Source organism: Miscanthus floridulus, chromosome 3 (genome assembly GCF_019320115.1).
Source record: "Miscanthus floridulus cultivar M001 chromosome 3, ASM1932011v1, whole genome shotgun sequence".
In the NCBI taxonomy this organism is placed as follows: domain Eukaryota; kingdom Viridiplantae; phylum Streptophyta; class Magnoliopsida; order Poales; family Poaceae; genus Miscanthus; species Miscanthus floridulus.
This window is the reverse complement of record NC_089582.1, coordinates 61,355,889-61,371,675: the sequence shown is the minus strand read 5'-3', so window position 1 is coordinate 61,371,675 and position 15,787 is coordinate 61,355,889. Positions and strand designations below refer to the sequence as shown.

Here is a 15,787-nt window from a genome sequence, read left to right as displayed (position 1 = left end):
GGTTTAGCTTCACTGACACCTATCAGGTTGTGGCCCGTAAAGCCTTGCGATACCTTTGCCAGCTCTATGAAGAGCCCATTGCCCGTACCCCCATGAGGTTCTTTCCACCCTTGGATAGGAATCGGTGGGCATGGAAGGCTCACATGGAGGCTTTGCAAGGGCGGGATGCGTAAGAAGATAGTCCTACCATGGTGCACTTGACCACGTACCTACTTGCTCTGGATGAGCAGTATGACCGGCAAGCCTTGGAGCTGAGGGCATGCTTCCAGCGTGCCGAAGAAGCCGAGATCTTCACTCGGATGCTCCAGGTGCAGCTCGCCGAAGCGCAAGCCAGTGCTGCAGCTACTGAGAGCCGGGAGACTGCCATGTCAGAAGCTCTAAAGGAGGCTAAAGATCAGCATGTTCACCAGCTGGGTGAGGCCTATTTGTTCACTAGGGCCAAGCGGAGGACGCTGGTTGATGAGAGGTAGGATGCCCCGATCTTGGAGGGGATCCCTATCCACCCGCCTGAAGGAAGGAGAACCGGTGATGCAGAACCGCCAGCACCTCCACCTTCGGAAGTGTGAGAAGCAGAACCCTTGGTTCTTCTCACTCAGCCATTGCCACGAAAAGATGCGGATCCATAGCCAGGGTGGTAGAAGAATCCACCGAGCACAGGAATAAAGATGTGTGGTTCCAAGGTAGATTAGTTGCCTTGGGATGCTGTACCCGTAGTAGTAGTGCTTTTTGTCGCTGTCCTCCTGTATTGTACTCTTGCCGTTGTTGTCGTCCATAGTTGTTGGATGCGTGTTGCAGTTTCGCCTAAGGGGAGTGGATCCTAATTCACTTTTTTATAAACCCTCACGTTAGGAGAAGTACTTGTGTTGTAGTTTTTGCTATTCCCACCTATAATGTAATCCTACCCAATGTTGTGCTTTAAATCTAGGTGTGTTAGTTGCTTGAGCCCAACTCCATCAAATACTTCTTTCCACTAACATGTCATTGATTTGCTGGCCTAGAATAGGCACCATGTAATGACAACCAACCTCTATGTTCGTTTACAATATTGAGACCAACGTTCCGTACCAACACGATGAGAAAACATATTAGACATATGAGCCATATTTCTCAAATTTTTCCCTATACCAAGCACATCACCCGCAGCTATTATTATGGGCATCTCAAGTTTCTGACAGCGTCAGTCTCATTTGCCATCTACGCAGCCCGCCTCTCACACAGAGGTAGGTCAGTCCCCGCTGGAGAATCAAGGAGCCACAGCGCCCTTGCCACTGCCGTTGGAGTGGCTGGGCTCCCATAGGATGGTTGTCTCTGCGATCAGCGAGGTCACCACGTACGGGTCCATGTTGCACACTGGCCTCCTATCCTCCAAGTAGCCTGAGGCAAACCAAGAAACCTCACAGGGTTCAGTTCAGCCGCAAGAACCAATCGAAGCAGCAAAAGGCCACACTGGAAAGAAAGAAACCGGTTCCACTGCCTCTCACCTTTGCCTTCCTTCTCGGTGTCGTGGGCCACCCGCACCGACGCCCCGTGGTTCACAACGCCCTTATGAGACAGACAAGAACATGACACGAACACACGGCCGATTAGAACACGAAAGATCGTTAGCATATATAGATGCATGCATTCTGCTTGCATATATAGATGCTCATTCACGAAGAATCCAAGATTGTATCAAGGGATCTTTCGGGTACATTAATTAAATTTAACCCTGATACTTGTAGCTAGGAGTGCCATTGGTTATAGTTTATTTCATGCTTAACCTTGCCACGCAGTGGCGAATCTAGGATTTTAGCTTAGGGTACGCCGCTCAAAATTTTTCATATACAATTCGGTAAATCCATTTTAGCAATTCGATAATAATTGTAAATTTTACAATATGATTCGATACTTTCAAGGATTAGATTCAGACCATCCACTAAATACAATATAAATAGTTCAAATATAGCCATAAAAGGGTACCGGAGACTTACAATGCTATTTTTCTCATCGGTTTATTCGACGCTTACAAAGGGACATGAATGTCTAGACTATATCATTTTCATCAACTTTAAAAAAACATCTCGCTCAACGAAAGTGACTAGACAATCATTCAAAAGGCTAAACAATACTTTTCTATAAAAACCTGAAGAACAAAGTTTAAATTACCATAAATATTGCAGACGAGATGTGCGAGAAATAGACGGCGATCCTCCAATTCAGAGCAGGGCGGAGGGCGGCAGCCGGCAGGCACCAGGGGCTAGGGCGGCACCAACTCGACTCACTCGGTTAGGGCGTCAGGCGCAGGTGGTGTGTTCCTCCGTGGCTCCGTACTCAAATTAGGAAACTGAAACGTCGTGTACAGAGTCGGAGACTCAGAGCGCGCATACCGTATGGGTTCACTTGCCGAGTGGACCGCGTTACATGGGCCTCCCGTCATCAAGCGATGGTGTCCAGGTATGCTTTTTAATTTTTATTTTTTATAAATACAGCGTATACACTATATTATATAGTATATATATACTACTTGCCGCCGGTTTTGCAGGGTATGCCGGTGCATACCCGGCATACCCTGCGGCTCCGCCACTATTGCCACGGCTAAGCTTAGTCAAGTCATCAAGTGTAACGAGCCACACTTCTTGTGGCGGAGAATTTGGACTCCTGACGAAAACTTTGGACTGCACAATAGTGAGAAGTTGTGGCTATAAAATAAATCTACAGCATGTGAGACGGAGCTAAGAAAACATGACAGCTGAAGTGGTCAAACAGTGCAAAGAATCAAAGACTAAAGATTGCTCGGCGAGTTTGCCCATGAGCCCATGAACCAAACAAGTCCATTTAGGGGCTGCAAAACTCTTATCCAATTATTTTACTTGTAGAAAACGAAGAGAGAACATCCAACCGTGCAACCCAAATGTTAAATGACTACTAGAATTGTTCATAAAGAGTTGACCACTGCTCCCTCTAATCCAAATTATAGTTTATTTTGCTTTTTTCTAAGTCAAACTTATCTACCGCTACAAATAGTTATGCATGCATAGGTTCATGCAGCGGGCGAGGTGATTGATGGCAGCGGGTGACCCTGGTCTGGTCTACCACACCACAGCACGCCATGCATGCACCTGCAATTGGTCGGTGCAGAGGCGGACCAGACCATGCACCTCGGGGCAACACGCGTTGGACTCTGGAGCACGCGTCGTGCACAGGCGCGGGCGGCTGTCCGTGCTGGATCGGTTTTGGATCGTACCCATAGAAAATTGAGTGCTCACCGCTCGAGAAACACTCGAGTACGGTATAGTTTTACCGAAAAAAGGTAAAAAAAAGATGTGGGTATCAGGGTGTGGTGTACATAGCCAACAGAGCAAAGCAAAGGGAGCCATGCCTAAATAGAGGTCACTGGCATCCTCATGGTTCAGATAATTCTGAAAAGATGTTGCGATCTCACTTCATACAAAGGTTGGCGCATATTGTGGACAAGGAAGGGAAGGAAAGAACACCTAGGAAAAGTTAGCCTTGGGTAGTAGGGAGTGCTTAGAAAAGCCTGAGTGGATGTCAAGTACCAAGCACTGTGCCCAGCTCTACCACACTACGCACGTCGGGTCACTGTCACCGCGTGCCCCACAGACGCCGTCGGTGTCGGGCCCGTTAGCACCTTCTCCTCGCATGGCCACGACATCATGCCGCACTCGCCGTCCTCGTGCGCTGTGCGCCTCTACTTTTCCCGTCCTCCGGTCCGCTTTTGATACTCGCCCTCGTCCCCGTACCAGACCCCCCTCCCTTCTTTCTTCTTTTGGGGACAAGGTCGCCCGCACGCCTCCCTCATCGAGCGAACCCTCTCTCCTCTCCTTTATCCCCCTCCGCTCGCTTGCGCAAGAAGCACGCCATGGCCGGCTGTATCATCACAGCGTGAACTAGCAGTGTTTCCCATCCATGCCATCTCCACTTTCGGTGCGCTGCGCCCTATCTACGTTCACCACTATAAGATGCCCTTGGTCCTTCCTCTTCTCCTTCATCCTCGTCCCTCTCGAATCCGAACCAGAGCTAAGAGATCCAGTCGTCATTGTGGAACTAGGTTCGTTTGACAGAGGTGATGGTGTAATCTGAGAAGAAAGGATCTGGTTTTCAAAGAAGTTCAAGTCTACCGTTGGTTAGTTTGGTCTTAGGGTTAACGATGTTTTACTTCTCAGTCTCCTGTTTTCTGGATCTGTTGGTCATACGCCATGTTTTGGATAATCATTATCTTGTTGTTTCTTCATTGCCCTCGTCTATCCCGACTTCTGGACTAAGCCTTGGTTGTACTAGGTTGCTCTTAACCATGTAACTTTAAATCCCGGTATAATTTAGTGTTCTACGCCGTGTAGTCTTTCGTGTGATTCCAGATTTACGAAATGTGTTGTAGTTTCACTTAAGAAGAGTGGATCCTAATTCACTCTTTTGTAAATCCTCACGTTAAGAGGCATACTTGTGTTGTAGTTTTTGCTCTTTCCACCTATAATACAATCCTAGCTAAGGTTGTGCTTTGAATCTAAGTGTCTTAGTTGCTTGAGCCTAACTCTATCAAATACTTCTTTCCACTAACATGTCATTGATTTGCTGGCCTACAATAGGCACCATGTAATGACAATCAACCTCTATATTCGTTTACAACATTGTAATGAAAGAAGCCATGTTACATTTCCTTCCCATATTTACCCGTTTAATGTATCAAATAGACCAACATTTTGTACCAACACGATGAGGAACATATTAAACATATGAGCCACCTATACCAAGCACATCACCCGCAGCGAAGCGCGGGCAGCAGTGGCTAGTACTGTTTGAAGCCGCGATGAAAAGGCTACTAGCTGCAGAACCACCAAACAGAGAAAGCAATCTCACTTTGCTTTGCTGGCTAGGACAAGGCGAGGCGAGCAACAACAGCAAAGATTCCAAGCACGCCCTAGATCTCCGGCTACGGTTGTTTGAGGAGAATCTAGTTATTTGCTTCACTGTATGTACAATTTAGACGCTATAGCCTAATTTCGCTAGCTATTAACTGTTTAAGGAGGTAGGTCGTTTTTGAGATTCTTGAGCGATCCTATGTGTCCCTAGGTGGTGTTGTTACTCTATTGATGGTATCATTTTTCTTTGTACCCACGAAACTGTCGCGTAGGAGACGTGTTTTGCTTGGTTTTCTTCATGCCGCTGCTCATCTTACTTCGGCAGTGCTACTGATGCTATTTATGGAATTAGCTATTGAAATCTGCATTCGCAACCATCTATTAGCAACATCAGGTTCGTCTGTCTCTCCTCACATTTCCTCTCATTTCTTTTTGTGTGCATCGTTGCCTGATAACATGTACTCCCTCTATATAAAAAAAATGAACTTGTTTTGGACAGCGACACGGTCTCCAAAACATAGCTTTGACTACTTATTTTTTATAAAGATATTTATTAAAAAGTGATATATGTAAATTTTTGTAAAAGTATTTTTTAAGATAAATCTATACATATGGTTTTCACATTTACAAACTCAACAACTTAAAACGTTATTCATGATTTATATTCCCAATGTTTGACCTAAGCCTCGTCCAAAATGACTTTATTTTTTAGTACGGAGGGAGTACCATTCTAGGTTGTTTGTCTTGAACCCTTAAGTATAAGATTATAGTGTCACAAGTGCACCAGTTATTTTCTTTCCAGTCAGATCCTTTAACACTACAGCTTTGATTCTTACATCGCTAAACAATTTTTCCTAAAGAAAGCTCAACCATAATTTGCAGAAGAGCAGTATGATTCATGACCTGCCCTATATTCTCTGGATAGTGTAGTAGCTTGCAACAGCTGTATGTTCTTTGAGGTGGCCTCGTGTGTTATTATGTTTGTCATCCACAATGTAAAATGGAATTGTTGTTTTACTTGTTCGCAGGCTACCCTACCCTTTATGAATGGTACCGAAAAGTGGAAAGCGAACATCAGCCAGTTCGGCAGGCTGGTTCGTGAAGAAATACTGCTGGCTGGTTTGTATGAGAGAAAAATATTATTCCAGCTAAAAATTTACGATCGTTTACGACAAACACCAGCCGACCGAACATGCTGCATTTTCCTGATCCCACGGGACTTCGCGCTCGTCTGGAGCATTGGACCTTTGGACTTTACCCTGCATGTATTAAGTACCTCATGTCGGCATTCGACATCCGAGGTTATTCTTTCATTTTTGTAAGCTATAATGAGATCATTTCTGATTGTTGGTGCTGTTTGCCACTTACGCCATATATGCTCTCTTTCAGGTTATGGCAGTAACTAGAAGTACAATCTGCAGAAAAGGAATAGAGTCCCTTCCCCGGGGAGGTGCCATCATCTATATTTGTGCATAAACTGGTTCCATATCCATTTCGACGAGGCCTTCTCCTCGCTGCGCATAGCAAATTATAAGGCATTCACACGATTCCACATCAAGAAAAATGGAGACCTTGAGGTCTTCACCCTGGCCGTGGACAAGGTGAGAAGCTCGCTGACTTCAATACTTTTCACAAAAAAAAAAACAACTATGCTGCCATTCTGTAAAAATGATTTTTTTGAAACAAACATTCTGTAAAATGATTCAGTTTTGTGAATGAACCAGGTGCCAAAGGATTGGATGCTGGATCCAGACTGGGACATGGAACCCAAGCAGCCACTCCAGACCAGATGAGCTACACCAGGAAGTTCCCAAGCAAATGGAGGGCTGCGTCGGGTCTGGACCCAATCAATGCGGTGCGCATTGTCGACCGGTTTGTCATCCCACGAACGCCCTCAAGTCCACGAACGCCCTCAAGCCTCAAGTCCACGAACGCCCTCAAGTCCAACAACACCAGGAAGCTCTGTGAGATGATGCTCATGTTGTGAAATGTTAATGTAATAATGTACATAAAGTTATCTTCAACTCGGGAGAAATTGTACAGTAACACAAGGTGGTCCTCTGACATAGACCAGGAGAAATAGGTAGGACAAAAAACAGAGGGCAAAGCTCCACGAGATGAGGTCCAAATGTTGTACATCTTTTGTTATATCAGTTGCCCTGGTCAGGTGTAGTGATATGTTTTTCAAGCTTAATGGCCGTGACCCGTGCTCACTGCTAAAAAAAATCATGTCTGACCGTGTTTAGATGTGTTCATCTGTCATCTCAACATCCTCTGTCATACACGAAACATAAAAATAAAAGCAGCCTGGCAGAAAATTCAATAATTTCTTGTCACTAAAATTGCAGTAGCACACGGAAGCATATAAACAGTAGGAAACATGTAAATAAACACAGAAGTTTTAACGAAAATCTTTGCATTAGACAGTGCATGGAACTAAAATTTCTTGTCACTAAAATTGCAGTAGCACACGGAAGGATATAAACAGTAGGAAACATGTAAATAAACACAGAAGTTTAATGCACGATTCCATGGTTAACATAGTTTGTTTCGAGAAGCTGTTGTGTAAGTTCCAACGAGTGGAGATGGTCACTCTTCCGGGAACATAACCCCCCACAGTCACCCCCAAAAAAAACGAAATGCTACTACCATGAAGAAAGATAAACCCGTTGCTACATGTACTGACGGTAAACTACAATCTCGCGCTGGCATATATATTCCAATCGAGATGGAGAGGACTCCCCTCTTTGCTGCTACTGCTAATTGCCCTCAGGTTTGGTGCCCCCACCAGAGTTCAATGGCATGTTTACCTTCTTATCTTCAAGGCAGATGCTTGACGTAGCCTGTTCACAGTTGTCGGACTTCCCATTTTTTAGCTTAGCAAGTGCTTGCAACAATGATGATGTATGATCTAGGATTGTACGAAGTTTCGATTCATCCATTGTGTTCAAGTCTGCGATGTCAAAATCAGTGTTAACCTTTTGTGCAGGTGCACTGGATGGATCTTGTTCTTCAGTCGTCTCCATCACATTTGAGGAATTTGCCTTGTTTGTATCTATTTCATACGGTTTCTTTGTTTGTACCTTGATAATAACACTAGGACACACTGCAATTCTGTTAAACTCCACTGGATTGTTGTCTATTGGTGCTGCAGGTATGTTTAGGTCAATGTCAAAATGCTTTTCACTTCCCTGATGGTTTTGATTCCTGTCCTGTGTGCAATTTCCTTTAAGCTGTTCTCCAACATTTGAAGAAGCATTGTTTTCTTCAAAGGAAGGACGCACAAGCTTTCTTCTCTTCCCTTTCCCACTGATCTCCTTTCCTAAATTTGCATACGCCTTCCCTGCTTCACTGCGTCTCTTGAAGTTCAACAAGGGAAGTTGTGGCTCTATGCTTACGTCTTCTTCCAGATCTAGTTGACTCAGCTGGTTCAGCGATGCATGAGAACAGTCCACAGCCTGCTCCCCGATCAACGGAATAATAAGACCATCTTCAATTGGTCTATTTTTGTGGCTCCACTGTTCTGTCTTCCGAGAAAGAGAAGAAACCAATTGTTTGAGCGTGGGACCAGTGGCCTCTTGAGAAGTCAGTTGCTTCCTCACTGATAAACGAGAAAATACACCTTTTATTGGCAGGCTACACTGATCCTTTGTGTCGTTTTCAGCTCCTACAGTATGTTGTGTATATCGTGGATCAACAATACCATTTTCAACATCTGATGAATCTGAGGCATTGCCATGGGTACCATGTTTCATCTGATCATTTTCAAAGTCTTCATCACAATCAGGGATCTGAATGTAATCAGTAGAACTCATCTTCTGCTGATGGATTGCTGATACTGTTTTCCCATCACATCCAATAACTTGTGGGCATGTGGGAATATCTTGTTGGTTCAGTTCCTCCATTGTTAGCACTTCTCCTTCACTTAAACACTGACGCTCATATGCATGTATGCCATTATGTGTATCAGGGCGGCCTTGGTTGAAGCAGATGTCACATTGACCCTGATAGTCAGAGTTACTTTGTGGGTTCAACACTGGCAAACGAGGATATAATCGGTCATACGGAGGAAAAGTTGAATTCAAGTGATTCATCCCTTTGTAAGTTGGATTTTGAGTTCCATATCCAGAAGTTAATAAGCCATTGTGCATATGACCACGGCATAATGGATACGATTGGTTTGCAACAAATTTAGATCCTTCAATTGGTCCCTGGGCTGTAAATCCAGCAGGCAAGATATTCTGTGGATAGTTGTGTGGTAATGGATGTGATTGCCCAACCAACTGGTAGTGCCTAGCAGTTTCAGAGCAAGGGGCAGATACTTGAGTTGAAACAGCATCTGTCACTGAAGCAGCTGGGAAAAACTCTCTTTGAGAAAAAGGTTCTATTTGGTCATGATGGGAGCTGCAGGTGGGAGCAATTTGAGCTCCACTAATTTCAGCTCCTAAGGGCATCGGCATGTCCCGGTGTGCCACAACATTAAGTGGTACATCTGTGTGCATTCTTGTAGGAGTAGAACATCTTATGACTTCTGAAATGTTGGGAACCAAAAGGGGCAATTGATCACTGGAATGAGGAGGGTCTGGAGTCAAGTTTTCTTTGTCAGGTATCCCTTTGCTGGAGCAGTTTGTTTGCAAACACTCATTTTGTGGATAGTCATGAATAGGGCGTCCTACCCTCTTGTCATCAAACAGTTCATAAAGCCGAACAACCTGCTAGTCAGAAGAAGTTTCCATTGTCATAGCCGTGCTATCAGAAGGTGCATTTCTAACATCATGTAGCAAAGCAGTAGTGAAGCAAACCTGCTCATATGAAAGGTCAAAGTAGAACTTCCTTGGCTGATAGTAGTTGTCTTCTATAGCAGGAAAAAACTCATCTTCACTTAGTGGTTTGCACTTCCAAATAATATTGATGGGAACCTAGAGAGGGGAAAAAAGAACAGCTCAAAAACAGAACGAATAGTTTATCTTTATATAATCATCTATACCATCAAAGCAGCTTTGTCCAAGATCTAGTATATCTTAGCTGATGTATCTAATGTGCACAAGTCATAGACATGAAAAGCAATGTGAGCACTTCTATTCCTAGTCCCATCATAAAATTTTATATTTTATATTAACAACAAGAAGAAAAAAACCAAGGTATTTATTGTCAAGATTCGGTTCTTGGTCTTACACAGCTTACAGTATTCCCAGTTTTAGCGAGTTCAACTTAGCACAACCAGCCTCACATGTAGTGCAAGCAACAAGCATATATATTCAGAAAACAGAGAACTGAGGAAAAACATAACTCATAAGGCATCGTTGTTTAAAGGGATCCAAACTGACAAGAGTAGGATTAACCAAGAGGCACATATTAACTGCGAATTACCTGCGCAGGATATGAGCGGTGAATCGACCGAAATGCGGCACTGTTAATATTGAAGCCTCCATCAGAGGCAGCCTCAAAGACCCCGTAAAGCTTGCGCAGAGTATGGTCAAAGAGAAACGAAGGCATCCCTTTTCTGACATGGCTGACAAAGGATCGATACTCCAAGGGTAGACCGAAAATGCCTGCTTGGAAGCATTGCTCCCTTGTGAGGGTGTTGGACATGAAGATAGCTCCTGCCATGGAGCCAGCAGCATCATGCCTAACCGACAGCAGAGGCCCCTCCTGCCTCATTCCGACGGACCTTGCACACGCACACAGGTGAAAATGAGTGAGAATCGGCTGTCACTGACATTTAATTAGTTATATACACAGGCTACATAGTATTTCAAACAGTGAAGTGGCAGGATGTCAAAATTAGTTTTAGCTCTAGAAGGAAGCCAGTCAGAATAAAACAAAATAAATCCGGTGTTCAACCGAAGGAAGAAATAAATATTATTACAAGGAAGGCTAATGAGAAAGGGTGGAGACCACATCAAGTACAGAAAAGTACAGAAGTGATGATGTAGATCGAGCACGGTAAACGGACAAAGGAACAAGCTTTTTTTTTTTTTTTTGAGAAAAGCTTTCCCCCGCTTTATTTCAACTAGAAACAAGAATTGTGGTCCGAACGCAAATTTTTATTTTATCGAAGAAACTGGTTCGACCAAACTTAAAAAATATCTGCAACGCAGAGCCCCAAATCTGCAGTTAGCGAATCAGGCAACAAGCACGTATCAATCAATAAAGCAAAAGGCAAAGGCAACGGTTGTGGCGCAGATCGAGCACGGTGGTGGAACCGGAACCAAGATCCAAATCATCCACAAGCGCTGAGACTTGCAGATAACATTGGCGAGTGAGTGCTGGGGCATACCTGCGGATCGTAAACCCTAACAATATTGGAGGTGAAAAAGGGAGAGAAAAAGAGAGAGAGAGAGAAATGTCGCGATAGTAGTGGTGCCTGTAGCCTGAAGAAAGCGAGACAACAGAAGACGCGGCACGGATGGGATGATGATCGCAAGTAGCTTGTAGATAGAGCCTAGAGGGAGTAGAGGGGAGGGGTTACTTCGCACTTGGAATCGATGGGTGGTGCAGTGGAGGCGTTGAGGTTGAGGCCTTGAGGGGCAACCTCGACGGAGGCCACGGCAGGGAAGCGGCGGGCGTGGTGGTGGACTGGTGGCTAGCGGAGTGGTTGGTGGTTTGACGAGAGAAAGCACAGCCGCCGCTCCGGCTGCAGATGGAATTTGGTGGCGGCGGGGCGCGGGAGATGGAAAGGGGAAACGGATTGTTGAGGGAAAGCGAAGGGAGTGGGGACGCGTCTTGGGCGTTCGCTTCGGTTCCTGCGCTTCGCAGCTCTGGGTGGGTGGGTCCCACGGCCACGCGGCGAAAAGGGAGGAGACCAGGAGAGGTTTCGCGGCGCACGTATCGTCGTGTGATCGTGTCGCGTCGGGAGTGCGTGGCTCACGAGGCGCCGGCCGCATGTATCGGGCGAGTGCGTCGCGGACAGCAAGCGGCCCATGGACTTCTCTCAGCTTGCCCGTCGTCATCGACGCTGCTAGTACAACGTAGCAGTACTAATACTGGAGCTTTTCTTTTCTTCTCTAGCAGCGTGATTAGTTGGCTACCAATTTTTACCTAACTATACAATTATGACAAACTAAGATTTAGGCTTGCTAAAATTAAGGCCGCCAAAGTTAGAGAAAAAAATCATAGATGTGCATTTGGTTGGCTGCCAAAATCAAGGCTTACTAATTTTCTCTTTTATATGCAGCTCAAGAACCTTCTAGAGACTTGCCAAAACTTTGACCATAAATAGTGGTGTACCAATTATTTGGCAATGAACTAATTGATGGCCATAAATTTTGGTATACTATGGTTTCGGTTGGCCAAGAATTGAAAGCCAACCAGTTAGACCCTAGCTTTTTATGCACGCCAACTTTTGTGTTCTGTGATTCGGATCATTCCCCATTATAAACAGAGTTTAGAAATGGAACGCCGCTTGACAGGAATAAGGACAAGACGTTTGCTTGTCTAGCCTACTTTCTAAGCTTATTCGGTCTGTTCGCTGGTTGGTTTCTAGGCTGATAGCCCGACTGATGCTAGTTTGTCGTGAGAGGAAAACACTTTTGACTGGCTGATTATGGAAAGTGATTCGTTCATCTTCACTTCCGAGTTCCAACCTGGATCATCCCAACTCTGTTGCGATTGTGCCTTTTCTACTTAAGTTTACTATAATATGTTAAGGTTCGGCTTAAAACTTGAGGGAAAAAAAAGAAAGTGATGATTCCATATTTCAGTAAAAAAAAAATAGAAATTTCAATCATTTCATTATATCTTGACAATTATAAGCATTTCCTCTCTAAGAATAATATATCTTGAATAATGTGAACATAGCATAGTCCTTTTCTAAAATCGCAACACAAAGTTACAAACACATATATGAAATGTACTGTTGGGTTCATAAACCCAGGATCCCCGATGGGCTCGCTTCCCAGCAAAAAGCTCGGCCCAGCAGACGGCATTACAACAACGCGCGACTCCTGAACCGGCCCAGATACCTAACAAAAAGGCCGGAAGAGCGATCCAAGTCTCCGACCGGAGGCCCGGACAAGGAGGGGACGACGCTCGTCTCCGACTTCGACCCGTGGCTCCGACCGGGAGGTTTGGCCAAGGAGGGGGCGCCGCTCGCTTTCGACTCCGACCCGCGTCTACGATCGGGAGGCCTGGCCAAGGAGGGGATGACGCTCGCTTCTGACTTCGACCTGCGTCTCTGACCGGGGATACACTGAACCTCTATTTACGGTTCTTCTCTGACCGGTGCGGTCGGAGCCAACTAGAAACGACCGAACGGGGACGCCCGCTCGGTAAAGACCCAAGAGTCAGGCGAAGCAGATAAGGCAAGGCGCTCAAGTCAACCGTAATACCGAGGACCGTACCCTGCACACCTGCAGGATAGTACTGTCAGACCATGTCAGAATGGTGCTCTGCAACCTTCTAGACATGTCAGAACACGAACAGTATTGTAGGCGCCGACATTTGTCCCACAGTATAGTAGGCGCTGACATTTGCCATACCAGAAGAACACGATGGAGCCTACTGCATGCATCTGGGCGTCAACAGTGTTGTCGACGCCGACAAACCGTCTTGTACCCGACGGCGTGGGCAACAAGACTAGATAGCACACACGCACTCTCTTTCTCTCTCTCTCTTGTAAGGCTATCCCCTTCATCTATAAAAGGAGATGCGCTCTCTTCCAAAAAGGATGAGCCATTCCGACTCTCTCTCTGCTAGGCTCTAGAACTCTAAAGCCACACAGAGCATACGTTCCAATACTTAGCTCATGTTGGAGCTCCCGTCACTCTTGGCCCTTCGGTCTAGAGTCGGACCGGACCTCTGATACCCCCATCTTATTCCCACTCGTTTGTAACCCCACAGCAAACTTTGAGCACCTAGACTCAGTAATAAAGTCTCCGATCGATTGGAACTGGACGTAGGGCACGTTGCCTGAACCAGTATAAACCCTGTATCATTGAGTGCTAGGCCACATCCGATCATAACGTACGACAAAACTATAAATATTTACGTGTTGGTCACTTTTCGCACCGATAGTTGGCGCCGTCCATGGGGAGGATGCTGTATGTTCACGCTTTTGGTCATCGGATGGCCCACCTTTCCACCATCTTCGTCATGATGGGCTCAAGCGATATAATTCGCTTTGGCTCGCTGGAGTTTCCCACGCTCCCACCTGTTGGGATGTGGGTTCCTCCTATCTTCGAGCCGTCCCAGACCTTCCTCTTCGGAAGCCTAGACTTTGTCGCCGCCCGGCTTGACGTGCTTTACCTCCGCAAGGAGGCACTTGTCCCGGCGCCCGTCGGAGGAGGAGCGCCCTCCATCGGCTCCGGACCACCCGATGACCTCAATGACAAGACACCTGCGCTTTGCTCTGAGCCCACGCTGGGCTCAAACCTCGTTGTGAGTAACGTACATATTGTTCTTTACTCGCTATTTAATGTCTTTCGCCAACTCTACGGAGGGACCTTGTTGTCCCCACCACAATCACCATACGACCAGTTCCCCTATGGCCTCACGTCCCCCGTGAACACGTACACACGGGGGCTCCAAAAGTTGCTAACACCGCCCCCTCTCACATCTGAATTTGTGGGGATGGTGGGTACGCTCCCGCCTCTTTCCACGACCTCATGGATGACGAGGTTGAAAGCGACGGCTCCAACATCGGCGACGTCGTGGCACCTAGCCACCATCTGTCCCAAGAGTGCGCTATGGTGGATGCCCCGAGACAGTCACCGGTGGTAGCGGAGTCCCTACAGACTCACACCCCTCCGGACCCTTGTGTAGAGGCCCTGGCTTGAGTGTAGGAGCATGGCGAAGAGCTACGACAAAGGCGGCAGAGCCTACCGCCACCCGCGCCGGCGCGCTCAGCGCAGCATGCTGCACCATGCGCACGTAACCCGGTGATCGACGCATGGGGTCACGCCTGTCAGGTTCAGCGTAACATCATGGATGGAGGAAATAATCCCCCACAGTTCGCTTGGGCTGGCCAGAACATCGCCGCTACAACGATGCTTCTGCGCGGCCTTCCCGAGCCTGTCGACTCCTAGGAGCAGGCGATCCACCAGAACCTCCGGGTGCTGGTAGAAACCACCGCCGTTCAATAGGCGGAGAGCTCCGCGTCGCGACACCGACTCGCGGCCTCTTTCCCTACTGCCGGAATGGGGGCTAAAAGCATCTAGGCCCCTAGTTGTATTTTGGTGATTAATGACAATACGTGATTACTATAACTAACATGTGTTTTGCAGAGGCAATTGAGTTAGGTCACGATAATGGAGATCGATTGGGCTATCATGGTGGTCATGCCCCTACGATGGAAATCATTTTAGTTTTCAAAGGATGGACGACAATGTTAAGGATGGACTAGTTCTAAGTGTTGATTGGAGTTAAAGAGACACTTAGAGATAGTTTAGGACTTTGTTTTTCCTTTGGCCATACTATTAAGGGGGGTATGGATGGGTAGCTTGACCTAGGTGAGTCTAGTGGGTTAGGTGTAGTGCACACTTGCTAAAACTAGCACTAGGTAGCTCCTAAAAAGCCCTTAGATCCATTGGAGCAAACTTTATTCATGTATGATCAAGAGTTAGAAGTGAATGGAGGGTCAAATACTGACCGGACGCTTGTTCCGGTGTGACCAGACGCTGGAGCAGAGTCCGGTCAGTTCATTTGATCAAGGTGAAATCATCTGGTGCGACCGGACACTGAGAGGTGAGTGATCGGACGCTGGGTGCCAGCGTCCAGTCGACTCAAGTAAGGTTCCAGAGAGGGAAAAACACGACCAAACACGTTCGGTCAGTGCTGACCGAACGCTGTCCAGCGTCTGGACACAACTTAAACACTGAAAGTCAGGGTGAACTGACCGGAGCGTCCGGTCAACATGATCGGAGCGTCCGGTCACCCCGTAGAGGCACATAATGGTTCGTTTTTCAACCAAGGTTATAAATACTTCCTCCATT

General features: G+C 46.4%; 1 protein-coding gene and 1 long non-coding RNA gene across 4 annotated transcripts; one reads left to right on the top strand and one right to left on the bottom strand.

Moving 5' to 3' along the window:
• The first annotated feature begins 6,047 nt into the window (after nucleotides 1-6,047).
• Nucleotides 6,048-7,044, top strand: LOC136541725 (uncharacterized). The gene is made up of 2 exons (XR_010780448.1): nucleotides 6,048-6,457; nucleotides 6,581-7,044. It is a non-coding gene; the product is annotated as an uncharacterized lncRNA (long non-coding RNA).
• On the bottom strand, nucleotides 6,598-11,474 carry LOC136541723 (uncharacterized). 3 transcript variants are annotated; one of them, XM_066533777.1, is made up of 5 exons: nucleotides 11,336-11,474; nucleotides 10,227-10,527; nucleotides 9,659-9,775; nucleotides 7,667-9,568; nucleotides 6,598-7,163 (listed from the first exon to the last, which is right to left on the bottom strand). In XM_066533777.1, the coding sequence occupies exons 2-5, from the start codon at nucleotides 10,515-10,517 to the stop codon at nucleotides 7,134-7,136; spliced, it is 2,340 nt and encodes a 779-aa protein (XP_066389874.1). In that variant the 5' UTR covers nucleotides 10,518-10,527; nucleotides 11,336-11,474; the 3' UTR covers nucleotides 6,598-7,133. The 3 variants fall into 3 exon arrangements, with proteins under 3 accessions (XP_066389874.1, XP_066389872.1, XP_066389873.1); XM_066533775.1 differs by lacking the exon at nucleotides 6,598-7,163 and having other exon boundaries at nucleotides 7,389-9,568; XM_066533776.1 differs by lacking the exons at nucleotides 6,598-7,163; nucleotides 11,336-11,474 and adding an exon at nucleotides 11,137-11,266 and having other exon boundaries at nucleotides 7,389-9,568.
• Between the last annotated feature and the right edge of the window lie 4,313 nt (nucleotides 11,475-15,787).

Bases quoted from the DNA above. Each gene is read 5' to 3' on its own strand.
- LOC136541723 (XM_066533775.1), bottom strand. From the start codon at position 10,517: ATGAGGCAGGAGGGGCCTCTGCTGTCGGTTAGGCATGATGCTGCTGGC. The intron at 9,776-10,226 runs GTAATTCGCAGT...TCCCCTCTCTAG, and splicing joins ACCGCTCATATCCTGCGCAG to GTTCCCATCAATATTATTTG. The intron at 9,569-9,658 runs GTTTGCTTCACT...TCTGACTAGCAG, and splicing joins TTGACCTTTCATATGAGCAG to GTTGTTCGGCTTTATGAACT.